The sequence below is a fragment of the Triturus cristatus genome, chromosome 1_1 (genome assembly GCF_964204655.1).
Source record: "Triturus cristatus chromosome 1_1, aTriCri1.1, whole genome shotgun sequence".
Classification (NCBI taxonomy): domain Eukaryota; kingdom Metazoa; phylum Chordata; class Amphibia; order Caudata; family Salamandridae; genus Triturus; species Triturus cristatus.
Window position 1 is genome coordinate 50187610 of NC_140579.1, and position 26914 is coordinate 50214523.

General features: G+C 48.9%; 1 protein-coding gene across 3 annotated transcripts in view; it reads left to right on the forward strand.

Annotated features, from left to right (window-relative positions):
- The window catches only part of LOC146869338 (solute carrier family 12 member 6-like), an 836907-nt gene that overhangs the window by 649824 nt on the left and 160169 nt on the right, over window positions 1-26914 (forward strand). For all 3 annotated transcript variants that reach the window (XM_085651026.1, XM_085651041.1, XM_085650987.1), the window contains one exon: window positions 11094-11201. In XM_085651026.1, coding sequence (XP_085507152.1) covers window positions 11094-11201 — 108 coding nt within the window. The remainder of the gene's footprint in view (window positions 1-11093; window positions 11202-26914) is intronic.

Genomic DNA, 26914 nt, shown 5'->3' on the forward strand with positions numbered 1-26914 from the left:
GGAGATTTCTTCCATCAGCTGGGCAGCAGCAAGTCGAAGGTCAAGACTGTAAAGTTCAAGATTAATCTGAGGCTCTGGGGCCACGTTATTCACCTTTATCCCCAAGATTAGGGGAGTGTCCAGAGTAGTGTCCACCAATGAGTGGTGAGGTGGGAAAGGGTGGCTACACCCTCTCCCCTTTGTGTGTTTCCCGCCTGGGCGAGGGGCAGGATGCCCCTGAACCGGTTCCAAGCGGTGTATGCAGAATGAAGGCTCTGCAGCTGCCTACGTGCAACTCTGAAAGGACATTTGGTGCACCCACCCTGTTCCAATCCACATTATCCTGTCTGGGGAGATGCTAGCACCTCCCTGCCACAGGAGCCCTATTGTCCAGCTGGCGAGGCTGGGGTTTTCCCCAGCAACAGCCAGCCCGAGTCGTGTGGGTGGCGGGTAGTAGCCATTTTGTACTACATGTGCACTTTTAAATTGGTGTCTAAATTCTGCCGCTTTTCCCATATCGTCCCTCTAGCAGGGGGGAATCGTACCCTCATGCCCATGGCTGGACTGGGGGTATGATTCCCACATGTTTGACACCAAACACGATATGGTTCTGTGTAGCCATTCTCAAGCTATCGCGTTATCGCGATAGACTTATAATGCGGTTAAGAGTATATGGTATGGCTACACTACAAACAACCCAGCAATGATTTTACGAAGGTTGCAGGGAGGCCCTACTCATGTAGGGGTCCCCCCTCACACATACCTCAGCACCCTGCCTTGTAGGATTAGCAAGGCCTGCCATAGGGCTGACCCATGAGAGTACATGTGTCCAAAAATAGACCATTGAAGGGAGCAGGGAGAGGGGAGATTCTTCATGTTCGGAGGGTTAACTGGCTGGGGACCCGCCCAAAGGACATAGGGGGGGACTGTGTCCTGATTAACTTTAGGGACCCCAGAGTAGTAGGTCACATACTGGAGCAGGGAGGGCACCATAGAAGGGGAGCCATTGAGGCATCGCATTTGGGGTATTTTTATTCCATCCCCAATACTCTGGACCCAGTTGATCTACCATACTTCCACCAGGCCCCACATAATTCCTTCTTTAACATCCCGGTTGGAAACCGTTTCGGTGTGCTTAATGCGGTGGACTGACCACCACCTCTGAGTCCTAGTAAGGGAGGGTTTATGCCCGTGGGAGGGACCCAGGATGGGGATGTCTCTGATACGATGTTGGCTGTGTCCTCGGTAGCTCTTGGCACGGAGAGTGGCCCTGGGCCCCCTTCTCCCTCATTTCTGTCCCCCAGCACCACAGTGGGTTGTTTAGTGTTGAACCCCCTTGTGCATTCTGCTTCCCACAGCCCCCCCTCTTCCCCCTCTCCGGTTGATAGCCCCCCCCGAATACCTATCCGGAGACCATTAGTTAGGTCTTGGAATGTGGCCGGTCTGGAGTCCAAGCTCTCTGATCCTGAGTGGGGAGAGCTAATGGACAAATATGACATCTGCATATTCCAAGAAACCTGGCTACGGTCTACACCACGGAGGGTGGGTTATGCATCGTTTTCGGCCCCAGCAGTCCAGGGGACGAGAGGAAGACCTTCAGGGGGGCTAGTAGTATGGGTTGCAACACACCTGGGGTGCTCAGTAAAGTTACTGGATCCTAAGTCCCCTGACATCCTATGCCTGCTACTCACTTTCCCTGCTAGCTACTCGCTAGTAGTAATAAATGTGTACTTGCGCCCCCAGCCGGTTCAGTTGGGTCTGTCGATCCTGGGAGCCCTGGAAGATGTTTTACATTCTCTTCCACCTGCGTCCCATAAACTAATTGGCGCAGATCTCAATTGCCACTTCGAACCCCTCCTTGGGATCCCCTCTCCCACCTGTGATGAGGATGAAACCGATCTAATCCCAGACCTTATCTCCTATCCGGCCAAACGCCTTTCCCCTCTAGCCCTTGAGATTAATAGGCTCACCATCGCACACTCCTTGCGGGCCTGCAATGGTAGACTCTGCCCGGACGTGCCGGGGTCTTTCACCTTTAACAGAGCTGGGAGATGTTCGACCATCGACTATGTTTTGGTGAACGTGGAATTTTGGTGCCACTTGGCCGCCTTTTCTATTATTCCACGGGTCGATAGCGATCACAACCTACTGTCTCTGGAATTGATTAACAAGTTAGGTGGTAGTGAATTTTCTAGGCCCCAATCTCCATTACATAGCGAGAATCTGGTTCTAGTGGCAGGTGGCAGAAGGATCAGGTGGGAAAGGGTAGCGTCTGATGACCTAAAGCTTGCTGAGATATATAGCACTGTGTTCCGCTCCTTGGAAGCAGTCTCCCACCTCCTGAGTCCTGCCGGGGACATCCCGCAGTCCCGCCTTTTCGATCTCCAGACCATCCACAAGGATCTCCTTGGCAGTTTGGCTAGCTTCTTCTACAACCCTACTGTCTCAAAGCCAAGGCCTTCTAGGCCCGAGCACTGGTTCAATGGTACCTGTAGGCAGGCTAAGTCTGCCCTGTTAAAAGAAGTAAAGGAGGGTACCCCATATAGTATCCGGGCGGCTAGGGCCACCTATAAAAACCTGATCAAGGAAGCAAAAGCCGAGTGGGAGGATCTAAGGTGGCAAAATTTACTCCAAGCTTTAGTAGACCGTGACTCGAGGGCGTTTTGGAACATTGTCCGAACGGGCACGGTTGCCAGTCCCCCAGCAATTATTCCCAATCTCAGCGAGGAGGTCTGGCTCGCCCATTTCCAACCCCTCTTCTCGGTCACTAACCCCCCGGGTGGCACCGATGCAGGCTTGTCACGGACTGATATTGCTACGGACCTGTTGTGTCAGGAAGAAATTGAGACTAGTCTCTTTTCTATCCCAGAAATAGAATTGGCCCTCAATTCCCTATCAGTAGGGAAAGCTCCGGGGCTTGACAAGATCCCCGGTGATCTCTACAGAAGTGATGTAAAAATCTGGGCCCCTTATATATGTGTATATTTTAATGCTATTTTGCAGGGCCTTAGAATCCCGGACACCTGGCTGGGTGCAGAAATTATACCCATCCACAAAAAATCTTCCCCACTGGATCCAGCCAACTACCGCCCCATAAGCCTGATTGATGTTTTACAGAAGCTGTTCGCCCGAGTCCTCTTATCCAGACTGCAGGTCTGGATGGAGGATCAACAAATTTTAACCTCCCTCCAGGCGGGGTTCCGAGCCAAGGTTTCTACTATTGATCAATTATTTAGATTACTCTTGATTTATTGGAAAACAGTCAGCATGGGTGCTGGTAATTTGTTTTTGATCTTTGTGGACCTCCGGTCCGCTTTTGATATGGTGCAAAGGGAAAAACTCTGGGCCCTCTTGCTAGAGATGGGTGCCCCCCCTACCTTTGCCATTTATTCAAACGCCTTCACCTAGGCACCTACGCAAGGGTGAGATTTGGGAGATGCGGGGAAATCTCTGGACCATTTCCGGTAGAGAAGGGTGTGAGGCAGGGCTGTGTCCTGGCCCCCACCCTTTTCTCCCTTTTCATCAATGGGCTGATCGAGTATCTACTGCGCTCCGCTAACCTGGACTCCCCTGTACTGGCGGGGCGTAAGGTCCCGGCCCTAATGTTCGCTGATGATACGCTCCTGTTATCCCAATCTTACATGGGCATCCAGCGTACATTAGAGGCCTTTTGCTCCTTTTGTAAAATCAGGGACCTGGAACTGAATCTTTCGAAGACCAAATTTATGGTCTTCGGTTCTAATTCATCTAATTGCCCCCATCCTAAACTGGGAGAGGTTGAGTTGGATAGGGTTGCCACGTTTGAGTATTTGGGGGTGACCCTTAATGATAAAATGAATTGGGGGTCCCATTTGGCGAAGGCAAATTTGAGATTAGCCCAATCAGTGGGGGGAATCCTGAAGGTGTTTAATAACTCCTCTTTTAAACCTTTGGGGCCCCCCATGGAAATCTATAAATCCCAAGCCAGAGGAGGAGCACTTTACGGTGCTGAATTATGGGGATATTCTCCCCCCGCTTCCCTCTCATCTATTGAGAATTCTTTTATCAGGAGATTGTTGAAACTACCTGTCAGCACCCCATTAATTCCTCTGAGATGGGATCTGGGTCTGGTTCCCATAGAGGAGATTGCCCGGAACCGTCCTCTTCAGTTCTGGAGGCGTCTTTGGTCAACGCCCGAGTTGGCAAGCTACAGGTACGATCTTGGTGACATTATGGCAAGGGGAAAATCGGATAAGATCCCTTGGCTTGCCTACATAAAGAACCTTTGTAACCTAATTGGGATGAGGAATTTATGGTCCGCCCCGGAAGCGACCTGCCGCTCACTCTCGAAGAATTCATTGCGGGAGGTTTTAAAATCTTATAGGAAGGGTATCCTACTCCAATCCTCCCTGGGTAGGCTTACTGACACCTTTCTGGATATTAAGTGTAGTCCCCAGTTTGAAGTTTTCCTGGACGCTATCCAACCACCTTTGGCAAAGAAACTTTACATCCAGTTCAGACACGGTTCGCTACCGTTGAGAGATCTCACTCACAGATGGTGCAATGTTGTAGATCCCGTTAGCTCGTGTCCCCTATGTTCTGCTATCTGTGAAACAGAGCTACATGTTGTTCTCTTTTGCCCCTTATATACTATTGCAAGGAAAAAGTGGATTATCCAGTTATGTAAGTCTAGGGGTCTCAGGAACTACAAGGAGGTGTTCAGAATTCTGAAATATGATACCACCCCTTTGATAGTGTTTGCAATGGCTAAATTCCTTCTCTCAATGTGGTTTGCAAGGTCCAAATTTTTGTCTTCTGTCGCTCATCTTTCTGATTCAGTATTATCTTTATCTTCATCATAGTACTTTGAGGTATAATGTGTATATCTTTGGCCCTGGATTAATTTTAACATTTTTCTCTTCATGGAAAAGTTCACGTTTTTATTGCGTATGTCCTATGGAAATTGTCTTAATGTCTTAATGGATTACACTCTACACAAATGTTATTTAATCATGTTTTAAATGTATATATGTATTTATGTCTTTTTATGGTATTTTACCGAAATAAAAGCTTTGACTGACTGACTGACATGTGTTGTAATGGGGTGGGATATAGGGTACCTATATCCCTGTAAGGGGTGCTAGCACCACCTTACCCAGACTACAGTAGTGGTCTGGTGGTGTCAGTTTGTATGGCTGTCCCAGGGTGGCACAATAAGTGCTGCAGCCCTGGTAGGCCTACTGAGGGACCCATGCCCTGGGTACCATCTACAAGGGACTGTCAGGGCACCCTCAGCATCCAATTGGTTTTGTACCTAGGATACTCACATCAGTTTTAAGGAGAAAGCAGATAGGCTGGGGTCCTGGATAGCAGGATCCCAGCCAGACTAGTCAAAAACCACTCAAATACCAGGCAAAATGTTGGGGGCAACCATTAGTCAGATTCCACCTTCCTACAGCTATGTTGGCTGCAGGAAAGGCAGAGCGGTGCACAAGCGCACCCTTTCCAGATGGATTATCTTGTGCATCAAGATATGTTACTCTTTGGCAGTTAAGGAACCTCCAGCGGGTATAAGGGCTCTTTCTACCAGGGCTAAGTCTTCTACATCTGCCTTGTCTAGAGGTTATGTTATGTTAAAGTAATTTTGTAGAGCGCACAGCTACCCTCCTAGGGTTTCCCAGCGCTAAAAACTGACAGGAACAGAACAATAAGAAAGCAAATTATTGATTAAACAGCCAGGTTTTTAAAAGAGGTGTTCCTGTGGAGGGCATTTGTAGGGCGGCAACTTGGGCCTCCCTCGACTCTTTCGCGAAGCATTACTGCTTGGATTCCGAGGTGAGGAGGGACGGACACTTTGCTCGTTCCGTCCTTCAGGACTTTCTGGTATAGAAGGGTGGACACCCTCCTCCGGGAGTGGGACTGCTGTGGAATCTTTTCACAAGGTGAGGAATCCACTGACAGATGTATCCATCAGAAGAACAAGTTACTTACCTTCGGTAACACTTTTTCTGTTGGATACAGTATCTGCCTGTGGATTCCTCACTGACCCACCCGCCTCCCCGTTGTCCACCCTTGTATACCTACAATTCTAATTATGGTGTTTTAAAATTTATTTGTTACTGTCAAAGGCAGTGTGTTATTTCTTTTGTCTTCCTATGTTATCGCCACACTGTGTGTGTTGCTTTGTATATTATGTACTGTGTATACTGTGTATATATTGCTGTCAGTCCGTCCGTGTGCCTCGAAGGCACGGAAAAAAGGGCGGAACTGACGTCATCACGCCAACGAGGTCTTCTTATGGATCCGGTGACTTCAGCGGAGTCGCGAGTGGAGCCGTGTCTCTGTGACGTCGTCTTCGACCTCATCGGCGTGGAGTGCTACAAAAGTTTCCGAATGTTGCTGGCGCAGGGGATATTCACAAGGTGAGGAATCCACAGGCAGATACTGTATCCACCAGAAAAAGCGTTACCGAAGGTAAGTAACTTGTTCTTCTCACTTACGTTTTCCAGACCTCGTCCTATTACTGGTTGTTATTCAGCGAAGCCCTGACTGACAATCTCGTAGGCACCTGGGCTAAAACTTAGTCCTGCCCACCTTTAACTAGATAGGTAGCACAACCCCACAGACCTGCCCTGGGTAACCCTGATTTTTTTGACGGAACACCCTACTCTGGAAAGCCTGGTGATTCTGTTTAGGAGGATGTATTCATACTCATTCCCTATCCCCCACCCTTTTTCTTTTTTCTGATGTAACACCCTACTCCACAAAGCGTGGCAGTTCAGGGTTCCACTAACTGGATTAATCCAAACTTGTTCCCTATGACCCCACCTCAGGCACCTACCACCTGCGAGAGAGAGAGTCAAAGGGAATTGAGGCATTAGGGAAACAAGTGTTCTCCTCAGCTAGCTGTGCCCTTCTGTCAGTCAACACAAGCTGCTTGCTAGGTAGGTACTCCCATGCTTTACAAGACATAGTTGTAGAAATCTTGCCGGCAGTTCCAGCGGAATTCCACGCCAGCTTGGCACAAACCATTCAAGATGGCCAGGAGGCAGCATAATATGTCATATGGTTAGACCTGGATATGACTGAATGTTTAGGCAGACCAATCCGGTTTGATGTGGTGTTTTGGATTCCATGCACTTCTTGGATGACATCCAGGTGTCACTCATGGATATGTCTTTTTATGGGTTTAGCTTGTTTGGTGAGAAGGCCAGTTCCACCCTAGATCGCTTAAAAGGAAGCAGAACCACAGTGCACTCCCTCAGCCTCTCAACACCCACAAGACAGTATTCTCAACAGTTCCTCGCCTTCGAGGCATTGCCAGGGGCTGTTCATATAGGCAACATTATGGCCCATGATGCCATTAGCAGGTACCTCAGTCCTTTCAAAGTTAGGGTACAGGATTCATAGACATCGTCCGGGCCTACAAGGACAGTGAGCCTCAGTTCCCTACCTCTCTGGCAACAGTTGCCGAGCTGATTTAGTTTGTCCATAAGGGCACACAACCACCCTGTGGGAGGCAGAACTTGACATTTTCTCAATGGGTTACAGGCCATAGCATCCAACAACTGGGCCTGCATATCATTTCAACAAGATTACGTCCTGTATCTTCCGCCTACATTAGACCAGTTTTTAGAGGAGGGCTTGCCCATTTAGCTCCAGGAAGTTCAAGCTTTTTTTGGACCCTAGGGAGTCCCAGTGTTGGAAAATGTTACTATTTTAGATCTGATATCTCAGTTTCTTGCTGTAGAGACACGTTAATAATGCTCACCTTGGGTCAGTTTCTGTCTACCCTGGATCCAGGAGACTGTTTGGTAGTGTTGGACCTCCAGGACGCCTAATTCTATGTTTCTGTCCTGCAGGTCCACAGATGTGCTACATGCGGTTCAAGGTGAGCTACAAGCATTTTCACTTTCCAATGCTCTCTCTCAGCATCTCCAGTGCCCCATCCGGTGTTCACGGAGGTGATTGTGATTGTTGCAGCATACCTTAAGAGGTCTGGTGTGCCTGTCTTTGCTTACACAAAAGGTGGGTTTGCCACAGTCAGTTGTGGATTAACTCCAGAGGACTGTGAACCTCCTCACATTGTTTGGGTTCACTATCGATGTGCCGAAGTGTCACCTGACTCCTTTACAGAGGCTCCCTTTAATCTAAGTCATCCTCGATATGATCTGCTACCAGGACTTCCCTCTGGACCTGAGCGTCCAGGGCATTCAGCCATTGATCCTGACATTTCAGCCTCGGTCCTGGGTCTCAGTGAAGATTCTTTTGAGGTTTATTGGACTATTGGCCTCTTGCATCCTGCTTGTCCACCATACCATATGTTTTATGGGGGTCTCCAGTGGGATCAAAGGTCTCATTGGGCCCAGCACTAAGGGAACCTATTAGATCCCATACAGGTTTCAACGGAAACTGCAGAAAATCTGCAGTGGTGGCTGCTCGGTCGCAGTTGGGCCAGCAGCAGGCCCCTTTCACTACCTCACCCAGAGCTGATGGTAGTGACAGATCCATTTCTGCTAGGTTGAGGCGGTCATCTGGGAAAGGTGGAGATCAGATGACTCTGGTCTCCTGCGGAGACCCTTCTCCACATCAACCTGTTCGAGTTACAGGCAATCTGCTTGGTTTTGAAGGACTTCCTGCCATCCATAAAGGGAAAGCTGGTGCAGTTTCTCATGGAAAACACCACTGCCATGTGGTATTACAACACACAGGACAAAGTGGATCCTGGGCCCTGTGCCAGAAGGCCTTGCACCTCTGGAACTGGCTGAATTATCAGGACATTTCCTTGATCACACACCACCTAGTGGTAATTTTAAACACCAGGATTGATGAACACAGCTGGTGCTGCCTATCAGATCACTAGTGGCAGGTGCACCCAAAGGTGGCGATACCAAAGAGGATGATGGACGGAGCGTTTGAGCAAATCAAACACTCACCCCCAGTCAATTGATCTTGGTTTAATCCATCATCATTCTTTAGCTCACTCCACCACCCCAGTTCAGACATGGCCATATGCAAATCAGTCTGACCCTGTGCCTCATGGGAACAGTCCAGCCTGAACTGCCAAGCCATGTCTTCCCTGGACCGGAAACACGCATCCTGGGACCGGTTTCGGGTTCATACCCTCATCAGCCAGGCTATCTTGAATCCAGTATTAAAGTGAGCAAGGGACCCACGTCTGGGCATACCCTGCCAACTTAGGGCGAACAAAGCGATACCAAAGGGGATGATGTTGAGGTATGCTCAGACGTGAGTCCCGTGCTCTCCATGCCACTGGAATCAAGATAGCCTGGCTGAAGAGGGGTGAAATCCCGAAACCGGTCCTAGGATGCTTGTTTCCAGTCCAGGGAGGACCTGGCCTGGCAGTTCGGGCTGGACTGTTCCCATTGGGCAAAGCGTCAAGACTGATTTGCATATGGCTGGGTCCAAACTGGAATGGCATGGTGAGCAAAAAAACGATGGATTTAGGTCCAGATCTCTGTACTGGGGTGAATGTATGACATTGTTATGCATTCTGTCCATCAATAGTTCTTTTTGCATTTGGCACCCAAAGGTGGCACAGGACATCTTCTAGCAATCTCGGAGAGCCCTGCCCAATCTCTTTGCCACTGCTGAGAATGTATGTTAACACTTTTGCAAGCCAGAGTTCCCACAAATGATCTCGTTAGGAGACTCATTCCCTCTAGAGAGGAGGATGGGACTCCTGCATGCCTTCCTGCTGCTAGTTCTGAAGAAGTTCAAGAACGACCGTGCCCAAGTCATTTTAGTGGCCCCGTATTGGGATAGGAAATAGTGGTACCCTGAACGTCTGGGCATGAACATTTGTCTCCCATCAGGCTGCAGCTTCAGGCAGATCTTCTGTCACAGCAGCAGAGTAGGGTGCACATTCTACACATGTGTGTCGAGATTCAGAGGTGGCAGTTGACTGCATTTGATTTTACTTGTATCGTTTTGGGTATTATCCTAAAAGCCAGGTGTCCTTGGACAAAGTTTGTTTATGCCCAACGCTGGGACAAGCTTGTGCCTTGGTGTGACTCCCGAAATAGGAACCTGTTGCAGGCCAAACTGTTGGATGTCTTGCCATCTGTTCTATCATAAGTGCAGTAAGGACTTGCAGTGGGCACCGGAATTCCCAGCCCCTTTGTGTATCTGCCCATTTTGCAATGCCAGGCTACTTGCCCGTGATAGACATGCTGAATGTCCCCTACCCTGGGCTATGGTCCTGGAAACGATCCTAGACACGTGCGGGTAAAATGATGAAGAATAATTTGTTCCAAACATGCACATACGCAGCAGTGGGTGAAACTGCATACGTTGGGCATTGTGTACATGCATGATCCTTCACTCCCGTTTGTACTTGCACCTGCGCAAAGTGGGACTGTGTCCCGACTCCCATAATAAAGTCCCAGCGATGCAAACACATTGTTCCAGCTTGTGCTCTCTACTTGACTACGCTGCTTTTCAAAGGCCCGCGTTAAAGGTTATTTGCCTTATAATCTCTTGATAGCTCCTGAAAGGCCTCCACAGCGCACTCTCAGCGGATGATGTTCGACACTTTCCCTGTGGTCCTGGTTTGATTTCCGGAAGCAGTGAGCGTTTTCGGAAATGTTTGAGTAAATGAATATTTATGTATCTTTCTTTCCTCATGCATGCAAAGATTATACCTGCTAAGTCAGTACTGCATGGAACTGTAATGTATATTACTGCCTGTCGCTGAAGTGATGATAGAACACCCGGGACAGAAACACTCGCAAGACTGTGCCCTTTACAGGTGAAATGAGGACTAGTTCCTTTGATCACTCCCAATCTTGAAAGACAATTAAGACTAGCATATATAGCCATTTCCTTTATAGAGATGTTCTAATGTAGGTTTTTGAATACATGGAAGTGGCGCTCTGGAATGTAGTAGTTCTTAAAGTGATGTGAGGTCCAAAGCCTGATGATTCGGGTTCTAAATGGTGATATAATCTACTGAAAATATGACCGGACAATTAGTGCCACAGGTAAGTAGCCGCTTCCTGATCATCCTCTCCTCATGTTATATGTTAGGTTGGATATGTCTGTCTTGTGACATTTCTGCTATGTGTCAGTTTACTAAACTCCTCCCCACCCACCCATCTGTGTATTTCCTACAGCATGACAGTGACATCTCAGCATACACCTATGAGCGCACTCTGATGATGGAGCAGAGGTCTCAGATGCTGAGACAGATGCGCCTGTCCAAGTCTGACCGGGAAAGAGAGGTAAGCATGTCCTTTCTTCATTTAATGTGCCTTATCTAGGGCTGAGTCAACAGCAGTTCTCATCAAATTATTCTTTCATCCAGGATTCAAAATTGTGATACCTATAAAGTGGGGATCCCTAGTAAAGTAAAAACATGCTCTGCAACCCCTGTCGTAGTTTTTCAAAAAGGTAAACAAAACATTCTTCATTTTACCAATTAATATATCCATAACAGTTATTATTATGGCCTTCATTAATTCGAAAAACTGAATAAACCCACTTTAGTATTTAAACACTTTTTTTCTTTCAAGGTAAATATTAAAATATTTTAAATATAGCATGTTTAAATATATGTTATTCTATTGTATTACATAATTCCTGAACAAGTGTATTGTAATTAGCTATTTTCTCCCATGTCATCTTTAAGACTGAATGACATTTTCGTGATGAATATGGGCCTATTTAAAAATGTTTTGCGGTGCTAAATAAAAAGGGATTCTACTTATGATGACTGGACAATAGATTTCCTCCTAGAACATTTTTTCGCAGAGACAAGGTTGACTTTTAACCCCAGCCAGTCCAGACTTTTCTTTGTTTTCTTTCCTAACATAGCCACTGTTATGGCTTAGAAGGGTGTTTTTCTGGATAAAAACTGTTTTTTGTAGTAATCAAAGCTGGGTTTCCCAGCCTATGAGGAGTTAGCTATCTACTGAACTAAAGGCATCTTTTTATAAATGGCAAATTATTCCCTTCTTTTAAGCAACATATAGTAGTGTGTGACTTGATGAGTTCCCCCATAGGTAACAGATCATTTGGATCTTATTTGTTTCTTTATGCTTGGAAAATGTCTTCAGAGGTCTCTGTGTAGACACAAAGGACAATGACATAAAATGTTATGTTAATGTGAATTATATACTTTTCTTCGTTTACACCCTTCCTTTTTTCCTCAACTTCATTTACTTTTTCATGTACACTACTTATACACGATCATATTTGATTTATCTTTTCTAGCATATGAACATCTTTATCATATGTAGATCAAATTAATGCTTCAATATTCCTCATTAGGACAGTAGACGGTGCACATTTCAAGAAATTGTATATATTCTCGATGGCGTTTGTGCAGGCATATCAACATTGAATTGATCGATATACACTTAGGTAGGTTTTGTTTTTTTATTTTAATTTTTGTTTTTTTTATAACCAACTTTATTGATTTGCCTACCACACAACCAAATAAGACAACTTCCCATCAAGCCTGCACAATATTATTCATAGCACTAGTGACAGTAATTTCTCTCATCCAGTCCGCGGTATGCCCACCCCCTGCTCCAGACCTTCTCATGCTTTTGGGGCATCCCCAGACTTTGTACATAGGATGTTACTGCTGAGCACACTAGTCAACCCTGCTCCACCACTGTGCCATCAAAGTTGAATGGAAGACCTATTTATGGATGATATCTCAATTGGCAACGAATGTTGCCACCCCACTAAAATTAGTTCCATCCTCTACCCACCCACGTCCTCCAGTAACCCTAACAAAGCAACCTTTGGTTAAGGACAAACTTGCGTTCCGAAACTGCAGAAAGCCCGTCTCTCACCCCGCGTGGGAATAGCCAATTCCCAGGAGGAGGGGCAATCTAGCCATGCGCCATTCCGCATCCTCAAGCTCCCCCACCCAGGCCTCCTACTTCCGTCGCAGCCTGGGAAAAGTGTTCTGGGACATTAATAACTAATGAGCAATACATCTGGGAGATGGCCCCCCGTTAAAGCTTTCCCATCAACAATTTAGCCTTGAAGGGAGTGAACGTGGGAGTGGGGTATTGGATAGATGAAGAAGTACAATGGACATCTTGATGAAGTAAGTGGGTTCCAAGGAGTTGGCTGTTGAGGCAACGACCTTCGGAAGTAGATGGTATCACCTGGCGGGGTGAGACCATACTCCCCTCATTAGATATGAAACCCTAATCATGAGAAGTCTCGTAAGGCTCCCACTACACCAATAATTATCTGCAGGGAGCAATGTCATTTGGGAGTAATTTAATAATATTTTTTTCAATAGCCTGCAGAAGTCTGATAATTATTTTTGGTTTCTCAGTATGTTGTATAGACACAACTTCCTATAGTATGTACCAGGGATATTGAGCATCAGGGTTTTTCAAGGCGCAGGGTAGATAAATGTCGACTAGGACACAAATTTATGCCCATTACCCAGCAGGTTTCATTTCAAGGAACGACCTGTACATCTGGCTCTTATAATTCGTAATAAAATAAGGCATGGGCCCCCGCTGCAGCTCTGAGCGGGTTGTTTTAATTAATAGTATATTCCACTTTATTAGTGTGTGACTACAGAGGACATAGTCTCCTCCCATGCATGAGTACGTCGCTAATGGATTAATGGTTTTTAGTATGATATTATTACTGTGAGTCGAGAGAAGTTGGCCTAACGGCTAGGATGGTCGGCCTCGAATCTGGGTAACTGGGTTCGAGTCTCAGCAATGACGCTGAACATCCTGTGATTCTGAGCAAATCACTTAATCTCCCCGTGCCTAACAAAAATGAATGTGTCCTCATGTAATGAAACTGGTGCTATGTTATATATACCTGATGGTCAAGTTTGCGTTATATAAAACTCCGTAAAATAAAAAAAATAAAAAATCTATATCAGTCTAGGCACAGTTTAGATACATGTTAGCATTCACCTTGATATTATTGCTCACTTGTATTGGTGATTAGGCCAGTCCAGAAGGGATCCTATGGCCTGATGTATACCCGCGACCTGATTGGCGATACGCATGGGCAAAAACATGTTGACATAATAGAGATGGTTTTAGTCATTTAGTTCAGATTTGCCAATTAGGGTGAGTTTTTAGATGTACCATGGGATCCCGAGGATAGAGGTGATAGCCTGGGCACACCTAGGTATTTTTTAGCTTTTTCGGGATCCCTTGTTGTCCATTAGCTCTTTTTCTAAGAACTCCCTTGTTCAGTATAGGTGGAGTACGCTCTGGCGGTATTGTCCTACCTGGGTGCGGAGAATTTGCCTGTGATGAAGCATGCCACAAAAACGTGGTATTTTTTTATGTAATTCTGGGACTCGCATGATAGTTCTCAGTGTTGGTATACTCTAATATTCATAAATGGTGGAATATCTATGTATGTGATATCAAATTTTAAAAGCATGCAAACAAGAAAATGGGGCCATGGTAGGCAATATTTCATCTATTTACTGTAGAACCTAATCCAGTTCGTTGAAAAGGTTAAGGTAAAGTACATTCAACCGAAAGTGTCACTCTGGCAAAGTATGTTAAAAAAAATATGGAATGGTGGTTATGTACACAAGAATACAAAACTGTCTGTGCCACTTTAAGAGCTGTGATAGTCACCCTAAATTACCCTGCAAGTAAGGTTAGTTTTGTTTTTCCATTCACTGAGCAAGGATTCCCCTCAGCTATTTTCTATCACGTGTTTTTTTAGGTCTCGCGACCGCAGGCGAGAGTCCTTTTGTCCGGGTTCAGAAATAGACCCTGGAATCGCACACGCTTGTGCGTGTTTTCTGTTTTGGGGTCTGTAATTGGGCTTTGAGTGCGTGTTTTGTTTCATCAGAGCACGCAATAGGCCAAAGGCGGGCGCATTGCTCCGCCCACGGCTTATTGGTGTCTGTTACGCGCACCAAAGCCCATTTGTTTTCAATTATCGTGCTCAGACACTGGCACGATAATTGAAAACATATGCCTCGCTGTTGTAGTGTCGCGGTCTAGCTGACCGGGCACTACGTCATCACGCGCATTAGCGTGGTGGCCATATTGGGCACGACTGCGCATGCGCGAGGGAGCACGAGACGCGCAAGAGACGAACGAAGCGTTCGGAGGCGACTGCCCGGCGCTCTTGGTGTAAGAAGTGTTAAATAAATAAATAAAGGTTAAATCTTGCACTGGCTGCTGTCCTTTACTGTGGGGGAAGGCAGAACATTACAGTGGCGACGAGGACGGGACGCAGAGGACCCTGAAGGACATCCAGGAGAGAGGAAGCCCCCCAACAGCAGGAGAACCGGAGGAGACGACGCCCTACAGGGGCAGGAACACCAGGCGGTCACAGGACAGACTCCAGGACACCGAGAGAGCGTGGCAGTGGCAGACGCGAGCCAGAGGGAGGCACGAGAATAAGCAGGAGTGCCAACCAAGTGCAAAGAAGCGCGGTAAGCGACCCAGGGGCGAGAGATAGAAGAGGCCCTGGCGGAAGCGGGGAGGGACGGCGCAGAAGGGACCGAAGAGGCCCAGACGACCCAAAGAAAGGGAAAAGGAACGGAAGCTCCAGGTAGTCCCAGGAAACAGGCGGAAACCAAGATGTGTGCACAGGCATCAGCGCTAACGACGCCGGTCCCCTTCCTACCAAGACCAGGGGAGCCTCAAATGAAATGGGAGGACTGGAGAGAATATTTCAAAAATTACCTCGAAGCACTGGAAGACGAGAATGAAGAAGCGTTCTCCAGCAGCCGGAGGAAAAGGATACTCTTGCATAATCTGGGACCAGAAGGCATACGAGTATTCCAAAACTTAACATCGGTTACCCGTCCACCAGCGGACGATGATGTGTTCAAACACGCCATTGAGGACTTAGACAACCACTATCGCCCTGCAGTCTGCACATCTATCGACCGCTACAATTTCCAGCAGAGGAAGCAAGAAGCGGGAGAAACGATAGACGACTACGTGGCGGCATTAAGGAAGCTGGCGATAATGTGTAAGTTCGGAGCTCTACACGGCGACTTTATAAAGGACCAAATTGTCATGCACACAACAAGCAAAACGGTGCAGGATAAGCTGTGGGCAAGCGGGCACGCTACGTTAAAAGACGTGATAGCCATCGTGAAAAGAGCAGAACTGACCAAGCGCGGCGCATACGCAGCGAAGAGAGACCAGGTCCCGAGACCCACGATAAACAAGGTGGAAGACGCCGACCAATATGGTGGAGGAAAGCCGGCGCCAGGAGAAAATAAGGGAACGTACAAAGGGAAAGGAAAGCCGGGACAAATGTGGAAACAGGACAAAGAAGGAACATCGAAGTGCTACAGGTGCGGGAGCCCGAGCCATGCGGCGCACGACAAACGTTGTCTCGCCTTCAGAGCTAAGTGCGCGTTTGGCGGCCTGGTCGGCCACTACGAGAAGGTGTGTCGCAGGAAGTGGAAACAGCACGCGGTAAAATACGTGGCACAAGACCCAGGAGAGGAAGAAGAGGGCCAGGAAGAAGACGACGAAGTCCTGTGCGTGGAAGACCAAGTACTAGGCATCGACCGCAGAAGAGCTCGAAAACCCCAGTGCGACATCCACATCGGAGGAGTGGAAATCACCATAGTAGCGGATTCAGGGTCCCCCTACACGATCGTCCAAAGGTCGGTGTGGGAAGCGAAATTTGAACCGACAGTAGGCCCACATCTGGAACCACCCGACATACGGCCTGTCACCTACACGGGGGAACCTATCCCAATGGTGGGATTTAGAAGACTGCTCTTCCAGTTCAAAGAACGCAGCGCCCAGTGCAAATTGTACGTTGCAGAGAAGGGACCCTCGGTCCTGGGGTGGATGGACCAAGGGGAATTGGGCATACAACTGCATCCGGGAGGAGACACACAAGTGTTAGTAGCGTTGGAAGGAAAATGGTCAAAGGCAGCGGGACTGCGAAGCGCGCACCTGAAAATATTTGGGGACAAGGTAGGAAAATTGGAAAAGTTTACTCACAAAATCGTGCTTAAGGAGAACGTCCAACCGGTCACACACAAAGTGAGGAACATACCGATTGCTGTGAGAGAGGCAGTGCAACAGGAGCTACACCGACTGGAAAAAGAAGGGATCATTGAACCCATTGATAGTGCAGAATGGTTGGCACCGTTAGTGGTGGCCATGAAACCGTCAGGCAAGGTGCGCTTATGTGTGGACCTCAGAGAACTCAACAAGTGTATTGTGGTGGAGAGGTTCCCGCTACCGCGCATAGAGGAGATGCTGGCACGAACAAGAGGAGTGAAGTGGTTCTCCACCATCGATCTAAAGTCAGCGTACCATCAGGTAGTCCTACACCACACGAGTAAGAAACTGACGTCCTTCATAACTCCCTTCGGGTGTTATCAGTTCTGCCGCATGCCCTTTGGGTTGGCATCGGCAGTCTTCCAAAAGCTAATGGCCCGACTGTTCAAGGACATAGAGGGAGTACAATACTTCCAAGACGATATCCTAGTGATGGGGAAGGAACAAGAAGACCACGACGAGAAGCTGGAGATGGTGCTTAGGATCCTGGAGGATAACGGACTAACAGCAGAATGGGAGAAGTGCCATTTCGACATGTCGTCGGTCACCTACCTAGGGCACGAAATTGGAGAGAGTGGGATAACACCAAAGAAGGGGAACGTGACAGCCATATGCGATGCTCCTCCACCCACCACCAAGGAGGAAGTACGATCCTTCCTAGGGATGGCGGAATACTATAGTAAGTTCGTCCAACACTTTGCCACGAAAAGGCACCACATGAGGCAGCTCACGAGGGAGAAAACAGCGTTCGCATGGACGGAAGAAGCGCAAGAAGAGTTTGACACAGTCAAACGAGAAATAAGCCAGGCTATCCAGCTACAAGGGTACGATCCCCTAGGGAAATCGATACTGATGGCAGACGCCAGTGAAAAGGGGTTGGGAGCAGTGCTCATGCAAGAGAGACAAGATGGCAAGAAGGAGACGATCGGCTTTGCATCTAGATCACTGACGAATTTAGAACAAAAGTTCAGCGTGATTGAGAAAGAGATGCTGGCCGCAGTATGGGCCATGGGGAAGTATCGCCAGTTCTTGTGGGGCACGCGATTCCTGCTGAAGACAGACCACAAACCCCTGGTGAAGGTATTAACGTCCAGCGGCCATGCCGGCGCGACTCCCCGAATAGCGAAGATGACGCTGAAACTATGGGAATATCGCTATGATGTGGAATATATACCAGGATCAAGGAACAAGAAAGTGGATTATCTCAGCAGGGCGGCGGCAAAGGAGAGTGCCACCACGGGCACGGAAGAAGATGAGGAGATGGTAGCCGTGACGGAGGATCCGGAAAGGGCAATAAGCAGGAGAGAATGGAAGGAAGCCTACGGAGCAGATTGAGATCTGGAAGAAGTCAAGAAATGCATAGTGCGAGGGTGGCCCGAGAGGAGACACCAGAAGCCCCAAATTCCGGCAATTTTATGAAGTCAGGGACGAGTTGTCGGTGGGAAATGATGGGGTGTTTGTATACCGAGGAAACCGAGTGGTACCACCAGCAGAGATAATACCACATCTTCTGAAGATAATACATGAGGGGCACCTGGGAATCGTGAAAACGAAAGCACTAACTAAACAGACATATTGGTGGCCAGGCATGGACCTACAGGTGGAGAGGCATGTCAGAGACTGTGTGCAGTGCCAAGGAGCTGACAAAATTCTGAAACCCATGAGACCAGCTCTAGGGAGGTTCACAAACCCATGTAATCCCTGGGAAGAAGTGGCGGTAGACATCTTGGGGCCGGTACTTGCCAACATAGGTATTCCGAAGTACATATGTGTGATAGTGGACAAATACTCAAAGTGGCCAGAGGTACACATTCAAGAAGAAATGGACACAGGGACAATCATTCGATTCCTAACCATGGTATTTCTCAGGGAAGGCATCCCCAGAGCCATTATAAGCGACAACGGACCCCAATTTACTTCGGACAAATGGAACCGATTCGCAGAAAGGAATGGCATACGACTTAAACACACGGCGGTATATCACCCTGCCAGCAACGGCCAAGTAGAAAGGTTCAATAGGGTGATAATGGGCTCTATACAGGCAGCCATCTCCGGGGGCAAGGACTGGGAAAAGGAGGTACTAAGCACACTATGGGCATACCGCATCACCCCCACTAGCACGGGGTACAGCCCGTTTCAAATTTTACGTGGAAGGCAACCCTTCACGAAAGACAATGTCGCGTGGCAGGAGAAGACAATCACAAGCAAGTGGTCACCTGCAGTGGTGCAACATAACCTGGAGAAAGCGCGGAAGATATATACTGACCTTACAACAACAGAAAGAATGTGAAAGAGACAGCTTTGGAAAAAGGGGAGTGGGTCAGAGTAAAGCTGGCAGTCCTCAAGAGGAAGGGAGATAGCAAATACTCCCCACCCCTGAGAGTGGAAGAGGTGTATGACAGAGCGGCACTACTCAGTGATGGGAATGTATGGTCCCAAGACCGCATGGCCAAGTGCAACAAAATCCTACAGTGGCCCCGAGAGGACAATGAAGGAGTGACAGCCCCAGAGGACATGAGGGACGAAGAAGGAACACCGAACGGAGAAAAGGGAGAGAGTCTGCAGGAAGATCATATCAACGAAGAGGATGAACGAGAAGGACCACATAGGGAAGAAAGGACCCGGGAAGAGGGTGAGAAAGGAGGAAAAGAAGGGAAAGGTACCCTAGAAGGAAGAAGGGGAAGCCCTGTCGCAGCAGAGGGTCGAGAAGGACACGCTACCCCGGTAAGATACACCCGAGTTGGGAGAGCGGTGGTGAGACCAGCCAAGCTTAGGGACTATGAACTGGAGTAACAGACTATGAACGGTAACCCCTCTCAGTTATGTATATAGTTTTGTGTGTGGTGTAAAAAGGGGAGATATGTAGTGTCGCGGTCTAGCTGACCGGGCACTACGTCATCACGCGCATTAGCGTGGCGGCCATATTGGGCACGTCTGCGCATGCGCGAGGGAGCGCGAGACGCGCGAGAGACGAACGAAGCGTTCGGAGGCGGCTGCCCGGCGCTCTTGGTGTAAGAAGAGTTAAATAAATAAATAAAGGTTAAATCTTGCACTGGCTGCTGTCCTTCACTGTGGGGGAAGCTCGGAGCTCTACACGGCGACTTTATAAAGGACCAAATTGTCATGCACACAACAAGCAAAACGGTGCAGGATAAGCTGTGGGCAAGCGGGCACGCTACGTTAAAAGACGTGATAGCCATCGTGAAAAGAGCAGAACTGACCAAGCGCGGCGCATACGCAGCGAAGAGAGACCAGGTCCCGAGACCCACGATAAACAAGGTGGAAGACGCCGACCAATATGGTGGAGGAAAGCCGGCGCCAGGAGAAAATAAGGGAACGTACAAAGGGAAAGGAAAGCCGGGACAAATGTGGAAACAGGACAAAGAAGGAACATCGAAGTGCTACAGGTGCGGGAGCCCGAGCCATGCGGCGCACGACAAACGTTGTCTCGCCTTCAGAGCTAAGTGCGCGTTTGGCGGCCTGGTCGGCCACTACGAGAAGGTGTGTCGCAGGAAGTGGAAACAGCACGCGGTAAAATACGTGGCACAAGACCCAGGAGAGGAAGAAGAGGGCCAGGAAGAAGACGACGAAGTCCTGTGCGTGGAAGACCAAGTACTAGGCATCGACCGCAGAAGAGCTCGAAAACCCCAGTGCGACATCCACATCGGAGGAGTGGAAATCACCATAGTAGCGGATTCAGGGTCCCCCTACACGATCGTCCAAAGGTCGGTGTGGGAAGCGAAATTTGAACCGACAGTAGGCCCACATCTGGAACCACCCGACATACGGCCTGTCACCTACACGGGGGAACCTATCCCAATGGTGGGATTTAGAAGACTGCTCTTCCAGTTCAAAGAACGCAGCGCCCAGTGCAAATTGTACGTTGCAGAGAAGGGACCCTCGGTCCTGGGGTGGATGGACCAAGGGGAATTGGGCATACAACTGCATCTGGGAGGAGACACACAAGTGTTAGTAGCGTTGGAAGGAAAATGGTCAAAGGCAGCGGGACTGCGAAGCGCGCACCTGAAAATATTTGGGGACAAGGTAGGAAAATTGGAAAAGTTTACTCACAAAATCGTGCTTAAGGAGAACGTCCAACCGGTCACACACAAAGTGAGGAACATACCGATTGCTGTGAGAGAGGCAGTGCAACAGGAGCTACACCGACTGGAAAAAGAAGGGATCATTGAACCCATTGATAGTGCAGAATGGTTGGCACCGTTAGTGGTGGCCATGAAACCGTCAGGCAAGGTGCGCTTATGTGTGGACCTCAGAGAACTCAACAAGTGTATTGTGGTGGAGAGGTTCCCGCTACCGCGCATAGAGGAGATGCTGGCACGAACAAGAGGAGTGAAGTGGTTCTCCACCATCGATCTAAAGTCAGCGTACCATCAGGTAGTCCTACACCACACGAGTAAGAAACTGACGTCCTTCATAACTCCCTTCGGGTGTTATCAGTTCTGCCGCATGCCCTTTGGGTTGGCATCGGCAGTCTTCCAAAAGCTAATGGCCCGACTGTTCAAGGACATAGAGGGAGTACAATACTTCCAAGACGATATCCTAGTGATGGGGAAGGAACAAGAAGACCACGACGAGAAGCTGGAGATGGTGCTTAGGATCCTGGAGGATAACGGACTAACAGCAGAATGGGAGAAGTGCCATTTCGACATGTCGTCGGTCACCTACCTAGGGCACGAAATTGGAGAGAGTGGGATAACACCAAAGAAGGGGAACGTGACAGCCATATGCGATGCTCCTCCACCCACCACCAAGGAGGAAGTACGATCCTTCCTAGGGATGGCGGAATACTATAGTAAGTTCGTCCAACACTTTGCCACGAAAAGGCACCACATGAGGCAGCTCACGAGGGAGAAAACAGCGTTCGCATGGACGGAAGAAGCGCAAGAAGAGTTTGACACAGTCAAACGAGAAATAAGCCAGGCTATCCAGCTACAAGGGTACGATCCCCTAGGGAAATCGATACTGATGGCAGACGCCAGTGAAAAGGGGTTGGGAGCAGTGCTCATGCAAGAGAGACAAGATGGCAAGAAGGAGACGATCGGCTTTGCATCTAGATCACTGACGAATTTAGAACAAAAGTTCAGCGTGATTGAGAAAGAGATGCTGGCCGCAGTATGGGCCATGGGGAAGTATCGCCAGTTCTTGTGGGGCACGCGATTCCTGCTGAAGACAGACCACAAACCCCTGGTGAAGGTATTAACGTCCAGCGGCCATGCCGGCGCGACTCCCCGAATAGCGAAGATGACGCTGAAACTATGGGAATATCGCTATGATGTGGAATATATACCAGGATCAAGGAACAAGAAAGTGGATTATCTCAGCAGGGCGGCGGCAAAGGAGAGTGCCACCACGGGCACGGAAGAAGATGAGGAGATGGTAGCCGTGACGGAGGATCCGGAAAGGGCAATAAGCAGGAGAGAATGGAAGGAAGCCTACGGAGCAGATTGAGATCTGGAAGAAGTCAAGAAATGCATAGTGCGAGGGTGGCCCGAGAGGAGACACCAGAAGCCCCAAATTCCGGCAATTTTATGAAGTCAGGGACGAGTTGTCGGTGGGAAATGATGGGGTGTTTGTATACCGAGGAAACCGAGTGGTACCACCAGCAGAGATAATACCACATCTTCTGAAGATAATACATGAGGGGCACCTGGGAATCGTGAAAACGAAAGCACTAACTAAACAGACATATTGGTGGCCAGGCATGGACCTACAGGTGGAGAGGCATGTCAGAGACTGTGTGCAGTGCCAAGGAGCTGACAAAATTCTGAAACCCATGAGACCAGCTCTAGGGAGGTTCACAAACCCATGTAATCCCTGGGAAGAAGTGGCGGTAGACATCTTGGGGCCGGTACTTGCCAACATAGGTATTCCGAAGTACATATGTGTGATAGTGGACAAATACTCAAAGTGGCCAGAGGTACACATTCAAGAAGAAATGGACACAGGGACAATCATTCGATTCCTAACCATGGTATTTCTCAGGGAAGGCATCCCCAGAGCCATTATAAGCGACAACGGACCCCAATTTACTTCGGACAAATGGAACCGATTCGCAGAAAGGAATGGCATACGACTTAAACACACGGCGGTATATCACCCTGCCAGCAACGGCCAAGTAGAAAGGTTCAATAGGGTGATAATGGGCTCTATACAGGCAGCCATCTCCGGGGGCAAGGACTGGGAAAAGGAGGTACTAAGCACACTATGGGCATACCGCATCACCCCCACTAGCACGGGGTACAGCCCGTTTCAAATTTTACGTGGAAGGCAACCCTTCACGAAAGACAATGTCGCGTGGCAGGAGAAGACAATCACAAGCAAGTGGTCACCTGCAGTGGTGCAACATAACCTGGAGAAAGCGCGGAAGATATATACTGACCTTACAACAACAGAAAGAATGTGAAAGAGACAGCTTTGGAAAAAGGGGAGTGGGTCAGAGTAAAGCTGGCAGTCCTCAAGAGGAAGGGAGATAGCAAATACTCCCCACCCCTGAGAGTGGAAGAGGTGTATGACAGAGCGGCACTACTCAGTGATGGGAATGTATGGTCCCAAGACCGCATGGCCAAGTGCAACAAAATCCTACAGTGGCCCCGAGAGGACAATGAAGGAGTGACAGCCCCAGAGGACATGAGGGACGAAGAAGGAACACCGAACGGAGAAAAGGGAGAGAGTCTGCAGGAAGATCATATCAACGAAGAGGATGAACGAGAAGGACCACATAGGGAAGAAAGGACCCGGGAAGAGGGTGAGAAAGGAGGAAAAGAAGGGAAAGGTACCCTAGAAGGAAGAAGGGGAAGCCCTGTCGCAGCAGAGGGTCGAGAAGGACACGCTACCCCGGTAAGATACACCCGAGTTGGGAGAGCGGTGGTGAGACCAGCCAAGCTTAGGGACTATGAACTGGAGTAACAGACTATGAACGGTAACCCCTCTCAGTTATGTATATAGTTTTGTGTGTGGTGTAAAAAGGGGAGATATGTAGTGTCGCGGTCTAGCTGACCGGGCACTACGTCATCACGCGCATTAGCGTGGCGGCCATATTGGGCACGTCTGCGCATGCGCGAGGGAGCGCGAGACGCGCGAGAGACGAACGAAGCGTTCGGAGGCGGCTGCCCGGCGCTCTTGGTGTAAGAAGAGTTAAATAAATAAATAAAGGTTAAATCTTGCACTGGCTGCTGTCCTTCACTGTGGGGGAAGCTCGGAGCTCTACACGGCGACTTTATAAAGGACCAAATTGTCATGCACACAACAAGCAAAACGGTGCAGGATAAGCTGTGGGCAAGCGGGCACGCTACGTTAAAAGACGTGATAGCCATCGTGAAAAGAGCAGAACTGACCAAGCGCGGCGCATACGCAGCGAAGAGAGACCAGGTCCCGAGACCCACGATAAACAAGGTGGAAGACGCCGACCAATATGGTGGAGGAAAGCCGGCGCCAGGAGAAAATAAGGGAACGTACAAAGGGAAAGGAAAGCCGGGACAAATGTGGAAACAGGACAAAGAAGGAACATCGAAGTGCTACAGGTGCGGGAGCCCGAGCCATGCGGCGCACGACAAACGTTGTCTCGCCTTCAGAGCTAAGTGCGCGTTTGGCGGCCTGGTCGGCCACTACGAGAAGGTGTGTCGCAGGAAGTGGAAACAGCACGCGGTAAAATACGTGGCACAAGACCCAGGAGAGGAAGAAGAGGGCCAGGAAGAAGACGACGAAGTCCTGTGCGTGGAAGACCAAGTACTAGGCATCGACCGCAGAAGAGCTCGAAAACCCCAGTGCGACATCCACATCGGAGGAGTGGAAATCACCATAGTAGCGGATTCAGGGTCCCCCTACACGATCGTCCAAAGGTCGGTGTGGGAAGCGAAATTTGAACCGACAGTAGGCCCACATCTGGAACCACCCGACATACGGCCTGTCACCTACACGGGGGAACCTATCCCAATGGTGGGATTTAGAAGACTGCTCTTCCAGTTCAAAGAACGCAGCGCCCAGTGCAAATTGTACGTTGCAGAGAAGGGACCCTCGGTCCTGGGGTGGATGGACCAAGGGGAATTGGGCATACAACTGCATCTGGGAGGAGACACACAAGTGTTAGTAGCGTTGGAAGGAAAATGGTCAAAGGCAGCGGGACTGCGAAGCGCGCACCTGAAAATATTTGGGGACAAGGTAGGAAAATTGGAAAAGTTTACTCACAAAATCGTGCTTAAGGAGAACGTCCAACCGGTCACACACAAAGTGAGGAACATACCGATTGCTGTGAGAGAGGCAGTGCAACAGGAGCTACACCGACTGGAAAAAGAAGGGATCATTGAACCCATTGATAGTGCAGAATGGTTGGCACCGTTAGTGGTGGCCATGAAACCGTCAGGCAAGGTGCGCTTATGTGTGGACCTCAGAGAACTCAACAAGTGTATTGTGGTGGAGAGGTTCCCGCTACCGCGCATAGAGGAGATGCTGGCACGAACAAGAGGAGTGAAGTGGTTCTCCACCATCGATCTAAAGTCAGCGTACCATCAGGTAGTCCTACACCACACGAGTAAGAAACTGACGTCCTTCATAACTCCCTTCGGGTGTTATCAGTTCTGCCGCATGCCCTTTGGGTTGGCATCGGCAGTCTTCCAAAAGCTAATGGCCCGACTGTTCAAGGACATAGAGGGAGTACAATACTTCCAAGACGATATCCTAGTGATGGGGAAGGAACAAGAAGACCACGACGAGAAGCTGGAGATGGTGCTTAGGATCCTGGAGGATAACGGACTAACAGCAGAATGGGAGAAGTGCCATTTCGACATGTCGTCGGTCACCTACCTAGGGCACGAAATTGGAGAGAGTGGGATAACACCAAAGAAGGGGAACGTGACAGCCATATGCGATGCTCCTCCACCCACCACCAAGGAGGAAGTACGATCCTTCCTAGGGATGGCGGAATACTATAGTAAGTTCGTCCAACACTTTGCCACGAAAAGGCACCACATGAGGCAGCTCACGAGGGAGAAAACAGCGTTCGCATGGACGGAAGAAGCGCAAGAAGAGTTTGACACAGTCAAACGAGAAATAAGCCAGGCTATCCAGCTACAAGGGTACGATCCCCTAGGGAAATCGATACTGATGGCAGACGCCAGTGAAAAGGGGTTGGGAGCAGTGCTCATGCAAGAGAGACAAGATGGCAAGAAGGAGACGATCGGCTTTGCATCTAGATCACTGACGAATTTAGAACAAAAGTTCAGCGTGATTGAGAAAGAGATGCTGGCCGCAGTATGGGCCATGGGGAAGTATCGCCAGTTCTTGTGGGGCACGCGATTCCTGCTGAAGACAGACCACAAACCCCTGGTGAAGGTATTAACGTCCAGCGGCCATGCCGGCGCGACTCCCCGAATAGCGAAGATGACGCTGAAACTATGGGAATATCGCTATGATGTGGAATATATACCAGGATCAAGGAACAAGAAAGTGGATTATCTCAGCAGGGCGGCGGCAAAGGAGAGTGCCACCACGGGCACGGAAGAAGATGAGGAGATGGTAGCCGTGACGGAGGATCCGGAAAGGGCAATAAGCAGGAGAGAATGGAAGGAAGCCTACGGAGCAGATTGAGATCTGGAAGAAGTCAAGAAATGCATAGTGCGAGGGTGGCCCGAGAGGAGACACCAGAAGCCCCAAATTCCGGCAATTTTATGAAGTCAGGGACGAGTTGTCGGTGGGAAATGATGGGGTGTTTGTATACCGAGGAAACCGAGTGGTACCACCAGCAGAGATAATACCACATCTTCTGAAGATAATACATGAGGGGCACCTGGGAATCGTGAAAACGAAAGCACTAACTAAACAGACATATTGGTGGCCAGGCATGGACCTACAGGTGGAGAGGCATGTCAGAGACTGTGTGCAGTGCCAAGGAGCTGACAAAATTCTGAAACCCATGA